Raw genomic sequence first — 27,537 nt, forward strand, 5'->3', positions numbered from 1 at the left:
AGCCAGGCTGAAAATATGAATAAATCGAAGTCCTCCTTCAGTTGTTGATTCTTCTCTCTGCTGTTTCCTATCTCTTTCTGAAGGATTATTCTAAGTAGGCTTTTGTTTTGCAAGTTTTTCCTGTTTTACTGAACTACTGGCCTGCCCCTTTAAAGCAGTAGCAGCGAGTGAAACAGGATATCCCTCCCACACGGTAGTCATTTGGTCTTAAGAATCTATAATGTACGAAAACGATAGCTTGCATTATGAAAAAAAACTCAAGGAATTATTTTCAAGACTCTTGCACTAGATGGAATAAACCCTAAAATCCTCCAGAAAAGGTCTACTCGGTAAAACATCAGTTAAGCTCCCGCTACTGAAACTGCTGATTCATAATGAGGCGCGGTTCCACAGCTAACAGCAGCTCTCTAGTGTCTGACAAGTGGCATTCTTCACCTGTGAATTTAGACCACGAGTTTCTGCTGGCAATTCAATCATGACAAATCATAGCAACTGCTGCCTAAGGAACAGTACCCCAGTGAGGGAATCAGCACCTTCAGAAGAGAAGGAAGAACATTGGAGAGAAATTAAATAAAGCAAACATGGGTGGTTTCTTTTCTACACATGTTCTCAATATTAATGTGCTGTTAAGATTCAGAATGCCGGCATTAGATCCAATTTAGCAAGCTTATAATGGAAAATCTCTATGTACTTGCATGAAGGATCACTTTCAGTTAAACTTTAGTTCAAAAGTATTTGAAGAGTTTTGCATATTTTCCACAGCACTTCATGTTTGCCAATTTCAAAAAAGTACGATTAGCTTTGCATTATTATTGGCTATTCTAAACTTTAAAAAAAATCGTCACTGTTTATTATAAATTCTCTCGCTCCTTAGGAGCTCATAAATATTACACAATTATACAACTTAACAAGAAAAAAAATTATGGTTGGTATGACCTGGACTGTTATCTCTTGCAGTCATCTGCATCACTAGAGCCATCTGTTGACGTTCCGATAGTGGATACCCAATAAGTATGCCGCCAAGTGTGGCCTTGCAAATGGGAACAGATTTTTTGTTTCCAGGCTCCTTTTTCATTTTCTTTTTCTCAGGACCTTCCTTTTCTAAAAAAATGGAGTAAGTTACTTTTTTATATCTATTTCTAAAGCCTCACGCATCATTTCCACAGCTTAATTTGCTACAATCATTTATTAATGCACGATTTAAAAAAGCAATAGATGAAAATCACTCAACAATTCAAAATCACCTTTCCCGGGAGAAGATGCCTAGTCTACACTCAGCATCTGTCCAGCAGTTCACTATGTAGGGAGCTATGGGTATGGACCCATGTCCCATCATTCCATATTGCAGCATTGCTGAGAGGGGCCCTTGAGGAAGATAAAGTTTGGGATTGTGGCTCTTGACAAAGCTTTTAAGAAAGACAGCCCTCGCACCATGATCTGAATAGCTAACAGAGCAGACAATACAAGTTTGATGGTTTGAGATTTCAAATCTTGCCAACTGAAATGTATTAAAAAAAAATAAACAAGTCTCAAGTGAACAAATTACTTACAATACAAATTTCAGATTAAGCACACCATTTTATTCAGCACAACCTCCTCTGCATCAATGGAAGCAAATTAGAAACAAATTACTTTTTGGATTTTGGAGATGTTTTACAGTACTTTACAATCTTCCATTTGAGCTGTGGAATCTCCAAGGAGACTGAGGAAAATAAAGTCATATACTGGACTATACCATCAACTTACATATAATTAGGTTTACTGGGCACTTCCTTAGAAAGGCAATATGTATATTAATTTTGAAACTGTAATTTCAAAGAATTTAGGTATAATGCAATTCAGAAATGTGCCAATTTTAACTGCCATTTCCAACCTCCAATTCAAATAGTAATAATTATAGCTGAAGTTAAGCATAAAAATTACTTTAAGCTTTATTTTTTTTTAAAAAGCTGAATTCTGAAGCATTTCCAAAAATCAACTTTACACAATGACTCAATCTTTTAATTACACTACTTAGACAAAATATTTGAAAACATTTCATAGAATCATAGAATGGTTACAGCGTGGAAGGCGGCCATTCGGCCCATCCCGGCTCCTTGCAAGAGCACCTCAGCTAGTCCCACTCACCCGCCCTTTCCTCGTAGCCCTGTTTAGACTGTATGGTTAGCAGTAGTTACTGCTATAACAATCTATTATGGTCACCATCAGGAAACTCTCCTGGAATTTTTTCTATTTAATTTAGCTAAGATTGGTAAAAATGAGAGGACAAGTGCTGCTTCTCCCTTTAAAGTTTGCTCTCTCGTGTTGGCAGCAGCACGGCGAGCTGTAATTGTCCATAAATGCCCAGTTGAAGTATAACTTGCAGGTTTCGGGGTAATAGTAAAAAAATGACCGAGTTAGGATAACTTGACGTGAGCAAAAAGCATCATTGGTTAACTAGGTGGTACCGCGTGCTCCAAACATCTCTTTGCAGGGCAGAAAGCCTGAGCTGAGCAAGATAAGACAGCTAGTGTAGTGATTAACTGTATTCCTGTAGACAGCAGAGCCTTAGATGAGAATTGTATCACATGACTTCAGGAATGTACAATTAACTGTATCACATGACTTCAGGGGTGTACAAGTTTAAAATAGTTAAGCGAGGTTACCATGGATACAGAGGTATAGCGGAAGAGTGGCAAATGGAGAAACCTTGAAGAGATGAGGCCTACTGTCTGTACTACAGAACCAAACAAAGCCAGTTTTAGACATTTCTTAAACAAGTAGAGTAGCACACGGTGTTGCGGATGCCTTGTAGCCTGTGGCCAAAGTAGGTGTGTTATAGAAGGTGGCATAAAAAGAAAGTATACTGGTGTAATGTAGTCAGCTGGAACGGAAGAGTTTAAACTCAGGGTGTCCAAGGTTCCACCCAGCAGGCTGGCTGCAACCAGGAATGCAGGCACGCATCACTTGCATGTGTATTTGATTGATACATCAATGTAATATATTTCTTTAGTAAAATTGCTGAAACTAGCCTCTCGGACCTATTAATTAATGAGGTTAGCTCAAGTGGCTATATTCTTACATAACTCAGTTTCCATGGTAGAGCTGATTCACCTGTCCTCCCAAATGGGAGAAGGGGAAGTGCAAAGAGACCTGGGTGTTCTTGTGCATCAGTCGCTGAAGGTAAGCATGCAGGTGCAGCAGGCGGTTAAAGAAGGCAAATGGTATGTTGGCCTTCGTAGCAAGAGGGTTCGAGTACAAGAACAAGGATGTCTTGCTGCAGTTGTACAGGGCCTTGGTGAGACCGCACCTTGAGTATTGTGTGCAGTTTTGGTCACCTTACCGGAGGAAGGACGTTCTTGCCATGGAGGGAGTGCAGCGAAGATTCACCAGGCTGATACCTGGGATGGCAGGAATGACGTACGAGGAGAGATTGTGTCAACTGGCCTTATACTCACTGGAGACTGGAGTTTAGAAGATTGAGAGGGGATCTCATCGAAACCTATAAAATTCTGTCAGACCTGGACAGACTAGATGCAGAAAGGATGTTTCTGATGGCCGGGGAGTCCAGAACCAGGGGTCATAGTCTAAGGATAAGGGGTAAGCCATTTAGGACTGAAATGAGGAGGAATTTCTTCACCCAGAGAGTGGTGAACCTGTGGAATTCTCTGCCACAGAGGGCGGTGGAGGCCAGTTCATTAAGTATATTCAAGAAAGAGTTGGATATATTTCTTAAGGCTAAAGGGGTCAAGGGATATGGGGAGAAGGCAGGGACAGGGTACTGAATTTGGATGATCAGCCATGATCTCAGTGAATGGCGGAGCGGGCTCGAAGGGCCTACTCCTGCTCCTATCTTCTATGTTTCTATGCAACAGCAGAGACTGGTGGAACCAGCCATTTGAAGGTGTTCTACAATTTTTTTTTTTTTTTTTTTTGAATTGGGTCAAAAATACCATTAGAGCTGGAGATTTGAACTAGATGAGCTGCTTCTTTGTAGTCTACGTAGAACACAATTAAACAGGTCAATTCCTTTACAGTGCTTTATCTGAGCAGCAAGTGGGACTGACCATAGAATGCTGCTGTCAGACTGAAGCACACGATTGACTGAGAACTCAAAAAGGTAAACTAATGTCACAAAGAGTAAATATTAACGTAGAATTGGACATATTTTTTTCCAGTAACAGTTATTGGAGGAAGGGGAAGCGAAGCATTCACAAAAGTTAACAGCATTTACCAGAGTATGTCCTATAAGGTGGTATTAATCGTTCTCCCCAGGTTTCACTCGAGTGTCCTGGATCTGAATCTAAAGAGCAAGAGAAACAGAAAATGCAGAGAGTAAGAAAAATGTTTAACATTTAAATCACGTCCTTAGCAAAGGAAACCCTGTACTCTTTAATAAACTAGTGTCATTAGGAACTTCTAGCTTGATGGCAGTCTATTCAAAAACATTTTCTTCAAGATCTTGAACAACATTTTTGTGAGCTTTTAAATAGAGACTTGCATGTACACATTTTCAAATGATTACAGCCTAAGCAAGTACCAAAAATCCTTCCCTTGTCCAGCACGACGACAATATCACTGCAAACACCAACCAAAACTACTTGAGAGTTTGCCTCGGAGAGCCTGGCATCATTTTGGAGGAACTAAATTCTGTCCATCCACACTGATAATCAAATATATAATTATTTTTATTTGTTGAAGGATAAAGTTCTGAAAACTTCAAGCTAGTTAATTGAAGGAATTAAAAACAAGCTTGTGCAGTATTTTTCTTTAGCTCAGAGCTCTTTCTACCCCCCCCACCCAAGGTCAAATTACATTGTTTAAAAACATGTGTGCGCCTGTGAAGTCTATTTATAGATCCTTGCAGACCAACATTTCAGAAACTAAAATTTCCAGTCACGTGATTCTGTTAAGTGGAATGTCCACAACTGGCCAACGAGCAAAATTAGGTCATGTGACTCAAAACCAAGATAAAAGGGACTTTCCCTTCTGTATTAATAACATTTGTACAGCTGAACTAGAAAATGAGTTCTGCTTTATATTTAGACGGTCTAAAAAGTATGTTACCATGCAACATTTGTGCCATATTGGGAAAAATAACAGATGTTGATATAAATTATTTAGAACTATTTTCTCTACTGGATTCTACACTATGAAAATGAGCTCACAACCCTGGTAGCACCTGACAAACTACCAAGTTTTCTTGAAGTAGCTCTGAAAATATCTTTCAGTCTCTGACTAGCTCAGCCATTCTTATGGGGAAGGGAAAACAGGAATTATGAGTACGTGTGTTCATACGTTACAACAACAGTAACTACACTTCAAAAAAAAAAGTACTTCATTGGCTTTAAAGCACTTTGGGACATCCGGTGGTCATGAAAGACGCCATATAAATGCAAGTCTGTCTTTCTTTTGTGCAAAGGCCCATGTGTACCACGTGCCAACCATGAGCAGAAGCATTGTAGCTGCAAGTCAGTTTGGCTCAGAAGGTTGTGGGTTTGAGCTCCGAACGAAAGCTGACACCTTAGCGTAGCACTGAGGGAGTGTTGCTTTGCCAGAAGTGCAGTCTTTCAGAGAAGACATTAAACAGAATTTCATTTGTTCCCTCCATTCCCTCCCTCCTGTGACAGTGTGTCAAGTGTCGTCACAGCAAGAACAGAAGACAATCAACATGAAAAGGCAATTCAATCCATGGAGCCTGCTCTTTCCCACAGAGCACACAGTTTGTTCTAACAGGGGCTCTCCCAGACAATCTATCCAAGAAGATAAAACTCTTATAATTTATCCCAAACACTTCCCCTTCATGCTGTCCAAATGTCCCACTGTCTGAGGCTGAACCAGACTGTCCACAACGGTTCTATTTGGCCACGAGCTTCCAACCCCGTTTCTAATATCGCCCGTTTCCGCCCCTGCCTCAGCCCATCTGCTGCCGAAACCCATCTCCATGTTTTTGTTACCTCGACCCTTCCGTTCCGTTCCAATACACTCTTGGCCAGCCTCCCATCTTCCACCTTCTGTAAACTTGTTAATCCAAAACTCTGCTGTCCTAACTCGCACCAAGTCCCATTCACCCATCACCCCGGTACTTACCTACCTACATTGGCCTCCGGTCCAGCAACACCTAGAATTCAAAGTCCTCATCCTTCGGTTTAAATCCCTCCATGGCCTCGTCCCTCCTCATCTCTGTAACCTCTTCCAGCCCTACAAGCGTCCGACAACTTTACGCTCCTCCAATTCTGGCCTCTAGCGCATCCCCGATTTCCTTTGCTGAACCATTGACTGCCATGCCATCAGCTGTCTAGGCCCCAAGCTCTAAAATTCCCTCCCTAAACCTCTCCGCCTCGCTTTCCTCCTTTAAGACACTCCTTAAAATCTACCTCTTTCCTGTCCTAATAGCTCATGTGGCTCGGTGTCAAATTTTGTTTCATAACGCTCCTGTGAAGCACCTTGGGCCGTTTTACTATGTTAAAGGCACTACATAAATACAAGTTGTTGTTGTTGTCCCAATGCCCCAAGGTAATAGCCAACATTATCATTTTATTTTCAAATAATGTTATGAAGGAACACAGTTTTGGTTCAATAGATCATTTGTGCCAAATGTCAAAATTACAATGTACTTTTAGTAAGTAGTTAAAAAGCCTAATTTTTACTTCCCTATTTTCTCATCTCTCCCACGCAAACCTATAGGGCTGGAATTTGCAGTCGGAGGCTTACCTCCAGATTACGCCGCCAACCCCCAAAAAATACAAACCTACCTGCTGGCTTCCAGGCTTCGGAGAATTTGGGACCTGGGCCTGCAGGCGTATGCCTGCGTAAAGGCCCACGGATCCCAGGAGGTTCAGAATTGTTCCTGCAATCACATGGGCCAGGTTCTCCCATCAGAAAGGAGGATTCCATTGCTGTCATTCCCAAACGGTATCCCCTCATGACAAGCAATGGAATCCCCAAATAATTAAAGAATTTACACAATTCAAATCAAAATAAATGTTTCCATTTTCACATTTAATTAAAGGTCCCTTTAATGAAACATTTATAATAAAAAAAAAAATTTTTGAAAAATAATTTTAAATATTTTAATCCAGGCCAAAATTTACAAACTAATTTTAAATGTTTGTGGTTGATTTTTTATTATTAAATTTAACATTTATATTAACCCATACGCTGGTGGAAGCAGGCCCTACGTCTGCTTTTACCAGGCGTAAGGGTTTCGTGGGCATTTGCTGCACCAGTGAAAGTGATTTTACTTTCGGTTCGGAGGATCTGTCAAAGCGAACCTTGACCGATCGCAAGTTTCAGGTTTTCGCGCATGCGGAAACCCAGAGCTTGCGGGGCCTTTTACAAGGCTTCCAACGGCATACGTTGTGCGAACACAGTAATCAGCCCCATAAAAGGGGAAGTGCAACGAGACCTGGGTGTCCTTGTGCACCAGTCGCTGAAGGTAAGCATGCAGGTGCAGCAGGCGGTTAAGAAGGCAAATGGTATGTTGGCCTTCGTAGCGAGAGGGTTCGAGTACAGTGTGGTAAACCACTTTTATCGTTCACTATCGTTACACTATAGTTATCACTGTTATATCGTTACTCTATGGTTATCACTGTTCACACTGTTGTATCACTATACGAGGTCGCCTCTTGTCACGCTGTTATACCTGGGCTGACCACTGCTGACTCCGCCCACGGCTCCACCTACCTGCCCAGGTATAAAGGTGGTCGACTGGCTGGTACTCCTCCTTGTTGGATCCGATCACCCACGAGGGTGGGCTCTGTTATTTAGCCAATAAAAACCTATAGTTACTTTCTTAACTCGTCGCTTTTCATTGGATAAATTGATAGGTATATCAATTTTATTGGCTAAATTTTAAAATGTCGTTACTTGAGCAGCCAAACGACCAGCCAGACGCCCAGCTACAACAGCCACAGCAGCCGGCTTGGCTGCGAGCCCTCCGACCACCGTACCTGGATCTAAACCCACAGGCAGCAAACTCAGCCCTCGACTTCGAACACTGGCTGAGCTGTTTCGAGTCCTACCTGGGAGAATCCGGCGTGCCTCAGAAATCCAAGCTAAGAGTTCTGACCGCCCAAGTGAGCCCTAAAGTATTCGCACTCATTCGGGACCTTAAAACATACGAGGACACCATCAACCGGCTGAAACGACAGTACCAGAGCCCGGTAAATTCCATGTATGCCAGACACCTCCTAAGATCCCGCCCGCAACAACCAGGAGAGTCTGTAGATGAATTTTTACAGGCGCTACAAGCACTCGGCAGGGACTGTAACTTTAAAGCGGTAACGGCGGCAGAAAATACTGAAGACAATGTCCGCGATGCCTTCGTGAAAGGCCTGCGGTCCGACTACTCACGGCAAAGACTGCTTGAAGCAAAGGACCTCGACCTGGACAAAGCTGCAGCCCTCGCTCGCTCCCTAGAAGTGGCCCATCGGGACCTCGAGGCATATTCCAGGTACTGTAATTTGCGACCCTGGGACTCGGGACCGACCCCGACCGCAATACCCCCCGCAGCACCCCCCCGGGACCTACCTCAGCGTCGGCGTCCCGGACCCGATCGGGACCGCCACCCCCGGTACCGGCTGCGACATCGGACCCCCGCGATCGGGCCGCCGGCTGCTTCTTCTGCGGCCAGGTGAAACACCCGAGGGCGCGCTGCCCAGCCAGAAACGCGACCTGCTCGAGCTGCCTGAAGAAAGGCCACTTTGCAAAGGCCGGCAGAGGGAGATCAACAGAGGCCAGCAGTGCCTCATGCGAGCTGTGGGGGCGGCCATCTTCCATCAAGGCCACAGAGGCCAGCATCCCCACATGTGAGCCATGGGGCGGCCATCTTTGATCCAGGCAACCGACACCAGCAGTGCCTCATGTGAGTTGTGGCGGCAGCCATCTTCTCCGCCATTTTGTCCAACCTCGTGGGCGCCACCATTTTACCCACCACGCTCGACCGCCACCGTGCCTCCAGACCCGACCACCGCCTCACCCGCAGACGACAGCAACTCGCTCAGCTATACACTAGCCTCCGTCACACTGGACCAAGCCCGCCCGCACCACCTGTCCAAGTCCATGATGGACATCAAAGTAAACGGCCACGCCACGACCTGCCTGCCTGTTCGACAGCGGAAGCACGGAGAGTTTCATCCACCCAGACACGGTGAGCCACTACTCCCTCACGGTCCGGCCAACGCGCAACCGGATCTCGATGGCATCGAGGTGCCACGCCACAGACATCAGCGGCTACTGTGTTGTGACCCTGTCGGTTAAGGGCACGGAGTATAAAAATTTTAAACTCCTCGTCCTGTCCTCGCGCTGCCATCCTACTAGGTCTAGACTTCCAATCCCACCTCCAAAGCGTCACGCTAGCATACGGCGGACCCCTCCCCCCACTCACAGTCGACAACCAACAGATTTTAAACCGCCCACCGCGTAACACCTGCGGCCTATCCACCCTCAAGGTCCCGCCACCTTCCCTGTTCGCCAACCTCACCCCCGACTGCAAACCCGTCGCTACCAAGAGCAGGCGGTACAGCGCCGGGGACAGAGCTTTCATTAGCTCCGAGGTGCAGCGTCTCCTGAAGGAGGGCATCATCGAGGGGAGCACCAGCCCCTGGCGTGCCCAGGTCGTGGTCGTTAAGACCGGCAATAAAAACCGCCTGGTCATCGACTACAGCCAGACCATAAACAGGTACACCCAGCTGGACGCATACCCCCTTCCCCGCATATCTGATATGGTCAATCAGATCGCACAATACCGAGTATTCTCGACCATCGACCTTAAGTCGGCCTACCACCAACTCCCTATCCGCCCTGAGGACCGCCAGTATACCGCCTTCGAGGCGAATGGCCGCCTCTACCACTTCCTTAGGGTCCCCTTCGGCGTCACCAACGGGGTTTCGGTCTTCCAAAGGGAGATGGACCGGATGGTTGACCAGAACGGGCTGCACGCCACGTTCCCCTACCTAGATAACGTCACCATCTGCGGCCGCGACCGGCAGGACCATGATGTTAATCTGGAGAGATTCCTCCGTACGGCCCAACGGCTGAACCTCACCTACAATAAGGAGAAATGTGTGTTTAACACCTCGCGCCTTGCTATCCTCGGCTGTGTAGTAGAGAACGGAGTCATCGGCCCCGACCCCGAAAGAATGCGCCCCCTCATGGAGCTACCCCTCCCCCACCGTCCAAAGGCACTAAAGAGAACCCTGGGGCTCTTCGCCTACTATGCCCAATGGGTGCCCAATTATGCGGACAAAGCCAGACCCCTCATGAAGTCCACATCCTTCCCCCTTACGGAGGAAGCGTGCGCAGCCTTCTCCCTCATTAAGGGAGACATTGCCAAGGCCACAATGCACGCAGTGGATGAGTCCATCCCCTTCCAAGTGGAGAGCGACGCATCCGACTTCGCCCTAGCCGCTACCCTTAACCAGGAGGGGAGACCGGTGGCCTTCTTCTCAAGGACCCTACAGGGCCCTGAGATCCGACACTCGTCGGTCGAGAAGGAGGCCCAGGCGATTGTGGAGGCGGTACGACGCTGGAGGCATTACCTGGCAGGCAAACGATTTACCCTCCTCACCGACCAGCGTTCGGTCGCTTTTATGTTTAATAACAAGCTGAGGGGCAAAATCAAGAATGACAAGATCTTGAGGTGGAGAATCGAGCTCTCCACCTATGATTATGATATCTTGTACCGGCCAGGTAAGCTGAACGAACCCCCTGATGCTCTTTCACGAATTACATGCGCCAGCGCGCAAATTGATAGACTTCAGACCCTCCACAACGACCTCTGCCACCCCGGAGTCACCAGACTTTACCACTTCATTAAGGCCCGCAACCTGCCCTACTCCATCGAGGAGGTCAGGACCATGACCAGGAACTGCCAGACCTGTGCCGAGTGCAAACCGCACTTCTTTAGGCCGGACAGAGCAAGCCTGATCAAGGCCACCCGCCCCTTCGAGCGCCTGAGCATCGACTTTAAGGGGCCCCTCCCGTCCTCTGACCGCAATGTGTACTTCCTCAACATTGTTGATGAGTACTCCCCGTTTCCCCTTTGCCTTCCCCTGCCCAGACATGACCAGTACCACGGTCATTAAATGCCTGAACGACCTCTTCGCCTTGTTCGGGTTCCCAAACTATATACATAGTGACCGGGGCTCCTCCTTCATGAGCGAGGAACTCCGTCAGTTCCTACTAGCGTGAGGTATTGCTGCAAGCAGGACCACCAGCTACAACCCCCGAGGGAACGGGCAGGTGGAAAGAGAGACCGCGACGGTATGGAAGGCCGTCCTCTTAGCCTTAAAGTCTAAGGGCCTCCCAACTTCCTGCTGGCAGGAAGTCCTCCCGGCAGCGCTGCATTCCATCCGGTCACTACTGTGCACGGCCATTAACGCCACCCCCCACGAACGAATGTTTGGTTTCCCCAGGAAGTCGACTACAGGAACCACGCTACCAACCTGGCTGACCTCTCCGGGGCCCGTCCTGCTGCGAAAGCATGTGAGGGCCCATAAAACGGACTCCCATGTCGAGAGGGTGAACCTCCTGCACGCCAACCCCCAGTACGCCTATGTGGCATACCCAGACGGGCGGGAGGACACAGTCTCCTTACGAGACCTCGCACCCTCGGGCACTCCTGAGACACCACCGTTACCACCCCCCCCCCCCCCCCAATGCCGACGGCATGCCGGAACCCCACGAGCCTTCGCCGACCACGCAGACACCAGCATTAACACCGGATAATGCAACACCGCCGCTGCGACGATCAGAAAGGCTTACGAGGCCTCCGGACAGACTGACATACCAGAACTGGTAGTACACTTCACCCCGCCGGACTCAAATCTAAACAAGGGGTGAATGTGGAAAACCACTTTTATCGTTACACTATAGTTATCACTGTTATATCGTTACTCTATGGTTATCACTGTTCACACTGTTGTATCACTATACGAGGTCGCCTCTTGTCACGCTGTTATGCCTGGGCTGACCACTGCTGACTCCGCCCACGGCTCCACCTACCTGCCCAGGTATAAAGGTGGTCGACTGGCTGGTACTCCTCCTTGTTGGATCCAATCACCCACGAGGGTGGGCTCTGTTATTTAGCCAATAAAAACCTATAGTTACTTTCTTAACTCGTCGCTTTTCATTGGATAAATTGATAGGTATATCATACAGGAACAAGGATGTCTTGCTGCAGTTGTACAGGGCCTTGGTGAGACCACACCTTGAGTACTGTGTGCAGTTTTGGTCACCTTATCTGAGGAAGGATGCACTTGCCATGGAGGGAGTGCAGCAAAGATTCACCAGGCTGATACCTGGGATGGCAGGAATGATGTATGAGGAGAGATTGGGTCGATTGGGCTTATACTCACTGGAGTTTAGAAGAATGAGAGGGGATCTCATTGAAACTTATAAAATTCTAACAGGACTAGACAGACTAGATGCAGGAAGGATGTGCCCGATGGCCGGGGAGTCCAGAACCAGGGGTCACAGTCTAAGGATAAAGGGGTAAGCCATTTAGGACAGAGATGAGGAGGAATTTCTTCACCCAGAGAGTGGTGAACCTGTGGAATTCTCTACCACTAAAGGCAGTAGAGGCCAATTCATTAAATATAGTCAAGGAGTTAGATATATTTCTTAAGGCTAAAGGGATCAAGGGATATGGGGAGAAAGCAGGGACAGGGTACTGAATTTGGATAATCAGCCATGATCTCATTGAATGGCGGAGCAGGCTCGAGGGGCCGAATGGCCTACTCCTATCTTCTATGTTTCTTCTATGTAAAATCCAGGCCATTAACTCTCCACATTCATACTACTCTCAGGTCAGGATAGGTGATGGTTCAGCCCACAGATTTAGTCAGTGCTACTTTGTGGGTTACTCGAGAGAAAGTATACGAGTACTGCATAGAGCTCCCCTCACCTACACTACTTGCTCAAGACAGGAAAACCTCATTTTCCTGCAATGCCTATGACTTAGGCAATGATGGCAGAAATTGGCCTGGTTTCTTGCTGCTCTTGTTATAAGAACATAAGAAATAGGAACAGGAGTAGGCCATTTGACTCTTCGAGCCTGCTCTGCCATTCACTAAGATTATGGCTGATCTTCTACCTCATCTCCACTTTCCTGCACTCACCTACACTACTTGCTCAAGACAGGAAAACCTCATTTTCCTGCAATGCCTATGACTTAGGCAATGATGGCAGAAATTGGCCTGGTTTCTTGCTGCTCTTGTTATAAGAACATAAGAAATAGGAACAGGAGTAGGCCATTTGACTCTTCGAGCCTGCTCTGCCATTCACTAAGATTATGGCTGATCTTCTACCTCATCTCCACTTTCCTGCACTATCTCCATATCCCTTGATTCCCTTAATATTCAAAAATCTATCGATCTCTGTCTTGAATATACTCAACAACTGAGCCTCCACAGCCCTCTGGGGTAGAGAATTCCAAAGATTCACCACCCTCTAAGTGAACAAATGTCTCCTCATCTCAGTCCTAAATGGCCGACCCCTTATTCTGAGACTGTGACCCCTGGTTCCAGACTCCCCAGCCAGGGGAAACATCCTCCCTGCATCTGTTGTCAAGCCCTGTAAGAATTTTGTGTTTCAATAAGATCACCTCTCATTCTTCTAAGCTCTAGACAATATAGGCCTAGTCTACTCAATCTCTCCTCAAAGGACACTCCCCCTTCCATCCCAGGAACCAGTCTGGTGAACCTTCGATGCACTCCCCCTATGGCAAGTATATCCTTCCTTAGGTAAGGAGACCAAAACTGTACAAAATACTCCAGGTGTGGTCTCACCAGAGCCCTATATAATTGCAGTAAGACATCTTTACTCTTATACTCAAATCCTCTTGTAATTAAGGCCAACATACCATTTGCTTTCCTAATTGCTTGCTGTACCTGCATGTTAACTTTCAGTGATTCGTGTACAAGGACACCCAGGTCCCTCTGAACACCAACATTTCCCAATCTCACCATTTAAAAAACTCTGCTTTTCTATTTTTCCTACTAAAGTGGATAACTTCACATTTATTCAGTGACCCCTGTTGGATTCCAGGTCAGGACAAGACACACTAACTGTGATTCCCTGCCAAGGAAGAACAGCTCACTGATTATTCCTTTACCACCCAAGTGTCCTTGATGGAGCATTCCCTCTCAGCTCTGTGACCATCTCTCCAAAAACTCCCTGTTCGAATAACTCCAGTCGAGCAACAGTTCTCATAGCACTGAAACAGGCCCAAAATCACGAGTGGTACCCTCTATGATTGTACTGTGGTGCATTTTGTCCCCTCTTTTCTTTGACCTTTCACCAGTGTTCAATATGGGTGCCTCATGTCATCCATCTCTAATGACTCGCCTCTTTCTACTAGCTCCATGGGAGTGCTCATGCACAGTCCCACCTATCCAAACACAACCAGTGCAACTCCCGAAATGGTTTCTCTTCGCATCCCAACACTGCCACTTGTCCCTCAAGAATCTATCCATGGCCCCCTCCTACTTCTTAGCTACATGCTGCTCTTTGACATCATCCTCCACAGGCATGGGGTCAGCTTTCACATGTACACAGATGACACAGCTCTACATAGAGTCATAACAGCACAGGAGGCCATTTGGCCCATTGAGTCCGTGCCGGCTCTCTGTAGAGCAATCCAGAGGGTTTTGCAGTCGGGAAGGGACTGGGGGAGCACTATTTAAAGGCGACCGCATCCTGCCTTTTTTGTCGGCGAAATTTTTGTACCTGAGTGAGAGAAACACTGCAGGAGATATTCAAAGCTGTGTTGAGGAGTTTTGGGTACTGAGCAGCACTTTACAGGTTCTTTCTGATTTGATCTTCCTTGCATCGATTTAGAAGAGACTATGGGGGCTGCACTCTGAGCTCTTTCCCTGGGCCTCTCCATTGTTCTTTCCAACAGATTTGATGTACAGGTCTCTCCAGGTCGAGATTTAAGGCTGCAATGAGCAGGGTGTGGATGGAGAGCAAGATTGACCCTCCTCTTTAAGAACTGGCCGGCGCCATTGTGTCTGTGTTCCATTGTTGACTGACATCACATGAGCTTCGTCAACGCCTCGCTCTACGGCCTTTGTGCCTTAAGACGGGTGTGTAGCGCCTGATTTAGCGCTCCAATCATCTCCGGGGGCGATAAAAGCCAAGTTAACCTTTGCGCCCGGCCGATAATTGCACCCCAAATGGGGCGATACTGAATTTCTCCCCAAGTGTCTCCGCTTCCACCACTTCAGTCGGCAGGTCCTCGCCACTCACTGCGTAAAAAGGTTTTTCCTCACATCCTCCTGTATCTCTTGTCCAAAATCTTAAATCTGTGTCCCCTAGTCCTTGTACCATCAACTAGTGGGAAGTCTATTCCTGTCTAGCCTATCCAAACCTACCAAAATCTTGTACACCTCTATCAAATCACCCCTCAACCTCCTTTGCTCTAATGAAAACAAATCCAGCTTCTCCAACCTGTCTTTGTAGCAAAGATCCCCCATCCCCAGAACCATTCTGGTAAATCTCCTCTGCACCCTCTCAAGTGCCTTCACATCCTTCCTAAAGTGTGGTGACCAGAACTGGATGCAATACTCCAGTTGTGGCCTAACCAGCGCTTTATAAAGGTTCAGCATAACTTCTCTACTTTTGTACTCAATACCTCTATTTATGAAGCCCAAAATCCCATATGGTTTGCTAACCACTCTCTCACTATGTCCTGCCACCTTCAGGGACCTATGCACATTAACTCCTAGGTCCCTCTGTCCCTGTACACTCTTTAAAACGGTGCCATTAAGTGTATATTGCCTCTCCCTGTTCCTTCTGCCAAAATGCATCACCTGACACTTCCCTGTATTAAATTCCATCTGCCACTTGTCTGCCCGCCTTTCTATGTCCTGTTGCAGTCGATTGGTATCATCTCCACCACTTTTCTCGCCCACTTGATTGCCTCAGTTTTATCAGACTGCTTGTCCTAGATTAGTCACAATTCTTTCCTGCTCATCAGTAAGAACAAGGACAGCTTCTTTGACTCCTGCTACAGACTCCAGCCCCCTCCCTGCCTACACTCTCAGGCTTAACCAGACTATTGACAATCTTCGTGTCCTATTCAACTCAATGTTAAAACCAAGCTGAATTTTAAACCCCACATCCTAACCATTACCTAGATAGTGATGATAGTTTCACCTCACAACATTGCCCCCACCCCATCATTGTCATTTAGCTATCAGGACTCTTGTAGCATTCTCTAGTAGTATACAGTCTCATAAGCAGGTTTCAGTTAAGCACAGTACAGCTTCCTAATTAAGCCAGGAAGGCAACTACATTGCTGCAATTTAGTTATTTTTATTTTGCTGAACAATATAACACTATAAATCTGCATATAATCAGATATTACACAAAAGCAGTTTGCTTGGATTTGTTTGCCTCTGAATCAGTCCTGACTTGAAGTCAGGAGCGAGCTGGAGTTCAACATTTGCAGAGGAGGCAAGGTTAGACTTTGGAAAATTCTAATTGGAGCTCGATTTAAGAGCATAACAATTGGCTGTCAAAAGCATTGTATTTTTGGGGAAATTGAATGACTTTCACAATAAATTTGATGTATAGAGCTACACCAGTCTGATTTCTGACAAGCTATAAATATCAAACATTTCAATCAATCATTGTCATATTGTTAAAACACAGCTTGTAATGGAGCAAAACAAAGACATTTCATTTCACATCCAGTACTTTGTAAAGAGATGTTCGTTTTAATATAGCGACCCATCTGAAAAACTGAACATATTTAATAAATTGTATGCATTAACTTGGGTCAGAGAATACATTTTCCCCAATAACTTGTTGAATTTCACTTCAAAATTCAAATTATTTTAAGAGTGGAAGAAGGAGATATAAAAAGAAAAAAAGAAATTTTGGAGACACAGGTGTAACTTTATGACTGCACTTCCAGTAGGAAGCTACGCTGGCTGGGAGTGTACATCAGAAATTTTGGAACATTCTATGCATGGTTTTCCCGATACTGTAATTAAGTGGTTGGAAAATCATGCACATGTGCCTGAATTTCTAATATGCACAGCCAGCAGGCGAAGCTCCTTGCCATATGTGCCTGGTCTTAAAAGGACCCCCATATGTGGCTAAAGCTATACTTGATGTACTGTAATAACAAGTGATACTAATTCTGGGTGCTCAAAGGTGGAAAATTATATAATTACTAAGATTAACACCCCTCACCTTAATAAGTACCCACTTCCCCCCACAAAAAAAGATGTTTTCTACTTTTCACAGCATGCTTCAACCAAACTGTACTTGACTAATTCTGGTTGCATTGATCTCACTATATAGATTTTACCACATCTTTGCTTATTAATACAGAAATTTCTGAACTAAGATTTTCAAGCTTTATCATTTTTGTGAAACACATTTAGCAACTGTAACCGTCGCACAAGTTGAGAATCAAGGTTTCAGAGCCTAGTCACAGAAACTGCACCAAGATGGTTTCCCTGCCAAACATGAGCGCAGTAACTGTTTGTTAAAATGTCAAGTGAACAAATTGTTTTTACTGAAATTAAATATGGAGGAAGTACTTTTCAATCAACATTAGAGGATAAGCTCCTGCAAGGCATTGCTCTGAAGGTTCTTTTGGCACCTATTCAAACATTCTTTTATGTTTACCTTTTATTTATAATGATCTCCCTCTGATGTATTTTGCCTCCCCCACCAGTGTTTCCTGCCCAAGTTTCTCAATTGCTTTATTTCTAGATGAGATTGAACTGTACCTTACTGTATGGATGTTTAATTATTTTCATATTTCTTTAAACCACTAACAAAACTGGCCCATCTATTCCAAATCAACTGTAGTTCACAGATATGACAGCACAGCAAGTCTGTATCCTATACTATGCCATGGACAGTCTCTAAAATAGGGTTAAACTGCACATCTTTCACATTTAAAATGGCAGCCTTATTAAGGTTAAAAAAAAGTGTACGAAACAGGGAATTTTCTCCCTTGTTCCAACTCCTTACAAAAGACCATGCAAAATTTACACCGTTATGGACCTTCCCAATGTATTTAATCTTCTGGCAAGACAGGCAAATAGAGGCTACACAAAAATTTCTCAACTCCCCAGTAGATAGCTAAGGAAAAGTCCAGAATATCTAAGCAACTCTAAAACATACAAAAAGAAAATACTGCAAATGCTGGAAATCTGAAATAAAAACAGAAAATGCTGGAGATACTCAGCAGGTCAGGCAGCATCTGTGAAGAGAGAAACAGTGTTAACGTTTCAGGTCGATGACCTTTTGTCAGAACTGGAAAAAAGCAGGAAATGGAACAGATTCTTAAGCGAGTGTAGGGGCTGGGAAAGGGGGGAGGGGATGAAAGAACAAAAGGGAAGGTCTGTGATAGGATAGAAGACAAGAGAGGTTAAGAGACATTAAGAGATATTCAAGGCAAAAGGAGATGGTAATGGGACAGGTTAAGAAACAGAAGATGGCTCTAGATAATGTGTGAATTGCGCTGGCAGAATGAAAGACAGCTGCCATGTGGGAGAGAAGAAAAAAAAGAGTGGATAAAAAATATATAGGATAGGGGCCGAGGTTATGATCTGAAATTGTTGAACTCTGTCGAGTCCAGAAGGCTGTAAAGTGCCTAATCGAAAGATGAGGTCCTGTTCCTCGAGCTTACACTGAGCTTCAGTGGAACAGTGTAAGAGACCGAGGACGGTGAGGTCTGAGTGGGGGTGGAGCGGTGAATTAAAGTGACAAGCGACCGGAAGCTCGGGGTCCTCCTTACGGACTGAACGGAGGTGTTCCGCAAGCGGTCACCCGATCTGCGTTTGGTCTCCCCAATGTAGAGGAGACCACATCGTGAGCAGCGAATACTGTATACTAAATTGCAAGAAGTACAAGTAAATCGCTGTTTCACTTGGAAGGGGTGTTTGGGGCCCTGGACAGTGGGCAGGTATAAGGGCAGGTGTTGCATCTCCTGCGCTTGCACGGGAAATTGCCGGGTGTAGGGAAAGGGGTGTTGGGGGTGATAGAGGAGTGGACCAGGGTGTCGCGGAGGGAACGGTCCCTTCGGAATGCTGAAAGGGGAGGTGAGGGGAAGATGTGTTTGGTGGTGGGATCACACTGGAGGTGGCGGAAAATGATCGGTTGAATGTGGAGGCTGGTGGGGTGAAAGGTAAGGACAAGGGGAACATACAATATTGGTGGCCCCTATTCCAAACTTGGGTGCTCCTCCCAGCATATAGGTAAGTCACAGAATCACAGAAACCCCACAGTGCAGATAGAGGCCATTTCGGCCCATCGACACATATCCCACCCGATCCCCGTAACCCCACGTATTTAATCCCCCTAACACTAAGGGTCAATTTATCATAGCCAATCAACGTAACCCGCACATCTTTGGACTGTGGGAGGAAACCGGAGCACAGCTATGTTTATTCTTACAATTGTCCATTTGTTCTTAAATGGATATGTCTCCACTTTCTTTTTGGAAAAGGAGTCTGTCAGAGTAACTAATTGCATTAGTTGAGTCTATTCTGTGGCAAAACAAGTTCCTTTTAATTTTTAGTCTAGCTAAATGCTGTAGTCATCCTTTAGTTCTATGCTAAAAGTTAGTTCTCCCATGAAAACAATGAGTTCTGTGACCTTCGCAGCCTTCAACATGTCACAGTGTAGGCTTTCAACTGCTGATTAAACACAACCCTGGACAAACATTTTGTGCAGAACATCACCTGACATGACTTCACAAAATTCTGGTTTAGTATCAGGACGACAAGTGATCATCATTGTACACTATCCCCATTTACAGGTTTCATTGAACTGGAACTTCATAAAAGGTCAAGGGCACTGCTGGACATAACATCTGCTGCCTTAATTTAGTAGTTTAAAAAATAAAAGTGGCGACTGAGACACGTTGGTTGTTTGCATTGGCAACATTTAATATTTAGTGATCGGTCAGTATACTAATCTGCCTTTTAACAAGCTGCGCAGAGGACTGGGAGAGACAGTTACAGTTAGAAATAATACAGAATTAGGTGGGATCATAGAAAATACAAAGAGATCTAAAGTTAGGTTTGAGTGCATGTGCATAAAGTTGGTGGGCTGCAGGTGCAAATATTCACATGGGAATATAATGTCGTGGCAATAACGAAGACCTGGCTCAAAAAAGGGAGGATTGGCTGCTTAATATTCCTGGGTACAAGTTATTCAGAAAAGACAGGGAAGGGAAAAAAAAAGCAGTGGAAGCAGTTTTGATTAAGGAAAATATTACAGTGCTAGAGAGAATGTCCTTGACAGACAAAATATATTTGGTTGGAGTTAAGAAACAATAAAGGAGCTATTACACTACTTGGTGTATTTTATAGGCCACCAAATAGTGGGATGGAGATGGAGGAGCAGATTTGCAAAGAAATTACGGAGAGGTGCAAGAACTAAAGAGTAGTGATAATGGGAGACTTTAACTACCTCAATATTGAATGGGGCAGTGATTGTGTTAAGGGTAGAGAAAAGGGAGGAATTTCTGAAGTGTGTTCAGGAGAATTTTCTTGATCTGTATGTTTTCTGCCCAACAAGGAAGGAGGCATTGCTGGATCTAGTCCTGGGAAATGAAGTGGTTCAAGTGGAGAATGTCAGTTGGGAAGCATCTCGGGAACAGTGATCATAATATCGTAAGGTTTAGATTAGTTATGGAGAAGGACAAGGAGCAATCAGAATAAAAATACTTAACAGGAGGGGGGCTAATTTCAGCAAATTGAGGAGGGATCTGGCCCAGGTAAATTGGAGTCAAAGACTGGCAGGCAGAAAAGTAATGGCGCAATGGGCAGCCTTTAAAGAGGAGATGGTTCGGGTACAGTCTAGGTACATTCTCACAAGGGGGAAGGGGAGGACAACCAAAGCAAGAGTTTCCTGGATGACAAAGGAGTTAAGAGAGTAGGACGAAGCAGTAAAAAGGGGCATATGACAGATGTTAGCCTGATAATACAAGGGAGAATCAGGCTAAATATAAACAGTACAGAGAAGTGAAAAAGGAAATAAGAGGAACAGTACGAGAATAGATTGATGACTAACATAAAAGGGGATCCAAAGGTCTTCTATACACATTAACAGTAAAAAAGTTGCTGTAGGAGTGGTGGGGCCGATGAGGGACCAAAAGGGAGATCTTTTGGCGGAGTCAAAAGGGATGGCTGAGGTACTAAGTGAGTACTTTGCATCGGAGTTTACCAAAGAAGGGGACATTGGCAAACGAGGAGGTTGCCTGGATATTGGATGAGATAAAAATGGATAAAGGGGAGGTACTAGAAAGGCTGTCAGTATTTAAAGTGGATAAGTTACCAGGTCCGGATGGAATTTTCCTAGGTTGAGGGGGGGGGGGGGGGGGGGGGAAAGGGTAAAAATTGTGGAATCTTCCAATCCTCCTTAGACACAAGGGTGTTGCCAGAGTACTGGAGGATTGCAAATGTTACACCCTTGTTCAAAAAGGGGAGAAGGATAAACCTGGCAATTACAGGCCAGTCAGATTTATCGTCAATGGTGGGGAAACTTTTAGAAACAATAATTCGGGAGAAAATTAACAGCCATTTGGATAAGTATGGAATAATAAAGGAGAGCCAGCACGAATTTGATAAGGGCAAATTATGTTTGACTAACTTGATTGAGGTTTTTTTGATGAAGTAACAGAGGGTGGATGAGGGTGTATATGAACTTTCAAGAGGCAGTTGGTAAAATACCACATTTTAGGCTTGCTAGCAAAATTGAAGCCCAAGGGATAAAAGGGGCAGTAGCAGAAAGGATACAAGATTGACTAAGGGATAGAAAACAGACAGCTGTGGTGAATGGCTGTTTTTCCAGACTGGAGGGTGCTATACAGTGAAGTTCCTCAAGGTTCAGTACTAGGACCACTGCGATACATTAATGTCTTAGACTTTGGGGTACAGGGCACAATTTCAAAATTGGAAATGACGCAAAACTTGGAAGTGTAGTAAACAGTGAAGAAGATAGTAATAGACTTCAAGGGGACAGACGGGCTGGTGGAATGAGTGGACACATGGCAGATGAAATTCAACGCAGAAAAGCGAGAGGTGATACATTTTGGTAGGTAGGAAGAATGAGGAGAGACAATACAAGCTAAATGGTATAATTTTAAAGGGGGTGCAAGAACAGAGACCTGGGGTGTTTGTGCACAAATATTTGAAGGTGGTAGGACAGGTTAAAACAGTTAATAAAGCATATGGGATCCTGGGCTTTATAAATAGAGGCATAGAGTACAAAAGCCAGGAAGTTATGCTAAACCTATATAAAACACTAGTTCGGCCCCAGCTGGAGTAGTGTGTCCAATTCTGGGAACCACACTTTAGGAAGGATGTGAAGGCTTTATGGGAGGGTACAGAAGTGATTTACTAGAATGGTGCCAGGGATGAGGGATTACAGCTACGTGGATAGATTAGAGAAGCTGGTTGCTCTCCTTCGAGCAGAGGAGGCTAAGAGGAGATTTGATAGAGGTGTTTAAAATCATGAAGGGATAGAGTAAATAGAGAAAAACTGTTTCCAATGGCTGATGGGTCAATAACTAGAGGGCACAGATTTAAGGCGATTGTCCAAAGAACCAGAGGCGACATGAGGAAAAACATTTTTCTTTACGGAACGAGTAGTTACGATTTGGAATAACAACAGAAAATGCTGGAAAAACTCAGCAGGTCAGGCAACATCCGTGGAGAGAAATTTGAGTTGACGTTTCGGGTTGGACCCTTCTTCAAAACTGGAAAGAAAAGAAACTAGATCGGAGGCAGGGCTGCGATCGGACAAAAGAATAAAAGAAACAAAAGAAGTAAAAGAGATTAGAAGCTAGACGAGATGGTAATAGGCTGGGATTAGGTGTAAAGTGTACTGGCAGGGCAAAAGATAGCTGCCAGGTGTGAGAGAGAAACAAAAGGAAAAGGGGGGGGGGGGGGGGGGAAAAGGAGTGGAACAATTACAAGAGAAAATGAAATGGGGGCCGAGCTATGATCTGAAATTGTTGAACTCGATATTGAGTCCGGAAGGCTGCAGACTGCCTAATCGGAAGATGAGGTGCTGTTCCTCGAGTTTACGTTGAGCTTCCGTGGAACAATACAAGAGGCCAAGGACGGTGAGGTCCGAGTGGGAATGGAGCGGTGATTAAAATGACAGGCGACCGGAAGCTCGGGGTCACCCTCACGGACTGAACGGAGGTGTTCCGCAAAGCGGTCACCCAATCTGCGTTTGGTCTCCCCAATGTAGAGGAGACCGCATCGTGAGCAGCGAATACAGTATACTAGATTGCGAGAAGTACAAGTAACGATTTGGAATGCATGACCGATAGGGTGGTGGATACAGATTCAATAGTAGCCTTCAAAACAGAATTGGATAAACACCTGAAAGAGAAAAAAATTACAGGGATATGGGGAAAGAGCAGGGGAGTGGAACAAAATGGATTGCTCTTTGAAACATAGAAAAATAAGAGTAGGCCATGCGGCACCTCGAGCCTGCTCCGCCATTCAATGTGATCATGGCTGATCCTCTATCTCAATACCATATTCCTGCTCTCTCCCCACACCCCTTGATGCCTTGTGTCTAGAAATCTATCTATCTCCTTCTTAAATATATTCAGTGACTTGGCCTCCACAGCCTTCTGTGGTAGAGAATTCCACAGGTTCACCACCCACTGAGTGAAGAAATTTCTCCTCATCTCAGTCCTAAATGTCCTACCCCGTATCTTGAGACTGTGACCCCTCGTTCTAGACCCCCCACCACCACCACCCCGAGCCAGGGGAAACATCTTCCCTGCATCCAGTCTGTCTAGCCCGGTCAGAATTTTATACATTTCAATGAGATCCCCTCTCATTCTTCTAAACTCTAGTGAGTACAGGCCTAGTCGACCCAATCTCTCCTCATACGACAGTCCGGCCATCCCAGGAATCAGTCTGGTGAACCTTCACTGCACTCCCTCTATGGCAAGCATATCCTTTTTTAAGGTAAAGAGACCAAAACTTCACAGTACTCCAGGTGTGGTCTCACCTAGGCCCTGTACAACTGTAGCAAGACATCCTTGCTTCTGTACTCAAATCCTCTTGCAATGAAGGCCAACATACCATTTGTCTTCCGAACTGCTTGCTGCACCTGCATGTTTACTTTCAGTGACTGGTGTACAAGGACACCCAGGTCCCTCTGTACATCAGCATTTCCCAATCTATCACCATTTAAATAATACTCTGCCTTTCTGTTTTTCCTACCAAAGTGGATAACTTCACATTTATCCACGTTATCCTGCATTTGCCCACTCACTCAACTTGTCTAAATCACCTTGAAGCCTCTTTGCATCCTCCTCACAACCCCACCTAGTTTCGTGTCGCATTGATATATATATATATATATATATATGAATAGCTGGGGCCCAAGCACTGATCCCTGCAGTACCCCACTAGTCACTGCCTGCCACCCCGAAAAAGACCCATTTATTCCTATTCTCTATTTCCTGTCTGTTAACCAATTTTCAATCCATGCCAGTATATTACCCCCAATCCCATGTGCTTTAATTTTGCTCACTAACCTCTTATGAGACTTTATCAAAGGCCTTCTGAAAATCCAAATACACCACATCCACTGGTTCTCCCTTATCTATTCTACCAGTTACATCCTCAAAAAACTCCAGTAGGTTTGTCAAACACGATTTCCCTTTCATAAATCTATATTGACTTTGTCGAATCCCGTTGATATTTTCTAAGTGTCCTGTTATCACATCCTTTATAATAGACTCTAGCGTTTTCCCTACTACTGATGTTAGGCTAGCTGGTCTGTAGTTCCTGGTTTTCTCTCTTCCTTCCTTCTTTAAATAGTGAGGTTACGTTTGCCACCCTCCAATCTGCAGGAACTGTTCCATAATCTATAGAATTTTGGAAGATGACAGCCAATGCATCCCTTCCTTCTTAGGCAGTCCCTCGCAGCCGAGGATGACTTGCTTCCACATTAAAATTGAGTTCTCAGGTGACTGATGAGTCCAATGCGGGACCTACAGTCTCTGCCACAGGTGGGACAGATGGTGGTTGAAAGGGCGGGTGGGTGGGGTGCTTGGGTTGACGTGCGCTCCTTCCGCCTGGCTTCCGCTTGCTCCTGACGAAGAGACTCGAGGTATTCGGCGCCTTCCCGGATGCTTCTCCTCCACTTTGTGCAGTCTTGGGCCAGGGATTCCCAGGTATCGGTGGGGATGTTACACTTTCTCAAGGAGGCTTTGAGGGTGTCCTCGAAGCGTTTCCTCTGCTCACCTGGGGCTCTCTTGCCGTGTCGGAGCTCAGAGTACAGTGCTTGTTTTGGGAGTCTCGTATCGGGCATGCGGACAATGTGACCCGTCCATCGGAGCTGATCGAGCGTGGTCAAAGCTTGGATGCTGGGGATGTTGGCCTGAGCGAGAACACGGACATTGGTGCGCCTATCCTGCCAATGGATTTGCAGGATCTTGCGGAGGCAGCATTGGTGGTACCTCTCCAGTGCTTTGAGGTGCCTGCTGTACATGGTCCATGTCTCTGAGGCATACAGGAGGGCAGGTATTACTGCTGCTCTGTAGACCATGAGCTTGGTGCCGGGTTTGCGGTCCTGGTCTTCAAACACTCTCTTCCTCAGGCGACTGAAGGCTGCACTGGCACACTGAAAGCAGTGTTGGACTTAGTCATTGACGTCTGCCCTTGTTGACAGTAGGCTCCCGAGGTATGGAAAGTGGTCTACGTTGTCCAAGGCCTTGTCATGGATTTTGATAATTGGCAGGCAGGTTGGTAGATGACCTTTGTTTTACGGATGTTTAGTGTAAGGCCCGTGCTCTCGTACGCTTCGGTGAAGGTGTTAACGATGGTTCGGAGTTCCGACCAATGCATCCACTATTTTCATGGCTACCTCTTTCAGTACTCTGGGATGCAAATTATCAGGCCCTGGGGATTTATCAACTTTCAGTCCCATTAATTTCTCCAGCACTATGTTTTTACTAATACTAATTTCCTTTAATTCCTCCTTCTCACTAGACCCTTGGTTCCCTAGCATTTCTGGGAAGTTATTTGTGTCTCTTCCTTGAAGACAGAACCAAGTATTTGTTTAATTGCTCTGCCATTTCCTTGTTCCCCATTATAAATTCTCCCATTTCTGACTGTAAGGGACCTACATTTGTCTTCACTAATCTTTTTCTTTTTACATACTTGTAGAAGCTTTTATAATCTGCTTTTATGTTCCTTGCAAGTTTACTCTCATTCTATTTTTCCCCTCTTAATCAATCTCTTGGTCCTTTTTTGCTGAACTCTAAACTGCTCCCAATCCTCAAAGAGCCGGCGCAGAATCAATGGGCTGAATGGTCTCCTTCTGTGCTGTACTATTCTATGATTCTATGAAATAGACCAGAAGGCATGCCTGAGGCCCTGAGAGAGGGGCATTTCTGTGTGCTTGTGCATGTGCAGGAGAGGTGCACAGTGAAGGCATTTCTAACACATCATGGGTAACTTTAGCAATTTTTGTTTTTAATACTTGTGTTTAAAATTTTACTTGTGGGTTATCTAACTGAGTGAGGTGGGAACCAATGTGGACGGTCAAAACTGTATGGGAAATAAATGACAGCAATTTTATTGGTTGCTTTGTGGGGTTTGCAAATTGTTCATTGGCTAGTGTAAAATTAGTTTCACAAATCTAGGAGTTTAAAAAACAAATGAATCAGACATTTGAGCCAATCACCTTGACTCCCACCCTATGGGCATGGCACACATTTCCCCACAAACTATAGTCATTTTTTGCTATATGGATGCAAAACCTTTAATTATATATTGAAGATTGAGATTATATACACTAGTATGCACATTATAAAAACTCCCTGCTTTCTATACATTACAGTTTAGGCTACACATTACCATTAATATCTCACTCATGGTTCAGTGCATAATATGTTGGGTCACGCATATATTCTCCCGTCTCTACCAGACTGAAATGTCAAACATGATTGACTACTGGATTATAAATCCTGTTCAAATTGCTATTAAATTACAGACATAAAATAGTTGGCAATGATAACCTCAGTAGAATTTGCTAATAAAATAACCATGAGAGTGAAAATAATATTTTGTGAAGTGAGTTCATAAGGTGGTATGTGCTGAAAAATCGATGGTTGATAATGATGTTAACATTATTAAGATAAAGTTTTTACATGAAGATTTTTAGGCAGATCTGTACTTTGATAAACTTCCAAGGATTAAGCTGCAATTGTTGTGCCGGAAAGAAAAAATGTTTACACCTCCCCAAACCACAATCCCTTTCGGGTCTGGTTATTTTGCATTCCAGAAGATGACAACCATAAGTAATTGTAGCTACCTCAGTAGTTACAACATTCTTTCTGAAAGAAATTGCAAATGAGTTCTTTATTGCATTAATGCATTCATACGGTCACATTAGTAATTTCTCAAATAGTTCTTCATATGCTTTTAGCAGTGCTAAAAGAAAAATGTTCAAACAAATGTAAAAAATGAAAATGTTACACCTTTTTGAAAACAGCATGGATAAATAGATTCATTCTTTAAATATCCATTTATTGCTAAATGA

At 44.9% G+C, this 27,537-nt stretch overlaps 1 protein-coding gene across 5 annotated transcripts in view; it reads right to left on the reverse strand.

The window, feature by feature from the left end:
* Nucleotides 1-27,537, reverse strand: part of ankrd12 (ankyrin repeat domain 12) — a 203,614-nt gene that overhangs the window by 51,575 nt on the left and 124,502 nt on the right. For 4 of the 5 annotated variants that reach the window (XM_085992374.1, XM_085992373.1, XM_085992375.1 and 1 more), the window contains 2 exons: nt 4,214-4,282; nt 937-1,101 (listed from right to left, as the gene is read on the reverse strand). In XM_085992374.1, coding sequence (XP_085848500.1) covers nt 937-1,101; nt 4,214-4,282 — 234 coding nt within the window. The remainder of the gene's footprint in view (nt 1-936; nt 1,102-4,213; nt 4,283-27,537) is intronic. The other variant, XM_085992377.1, reaches the window with a different exon arrangement.

The sequence above is a fragment of the Somniosus microcephalus genome, chromosome 7, assembly GCF_052327205.1.
Source record: "Somniosus microcephalus isolate GS21.2 chromosome 7, FLI_Smic_1.0, whole genome shotgun sequence".
In the NCBI taxonomy this organism is placed as follows: domain Eukaryota; kingdom Metazoa; phylum Chordata; class Chondrichthyes; order Squaliformes; family Somniosidae; genus Somniosus; species Somniosus microcephalus.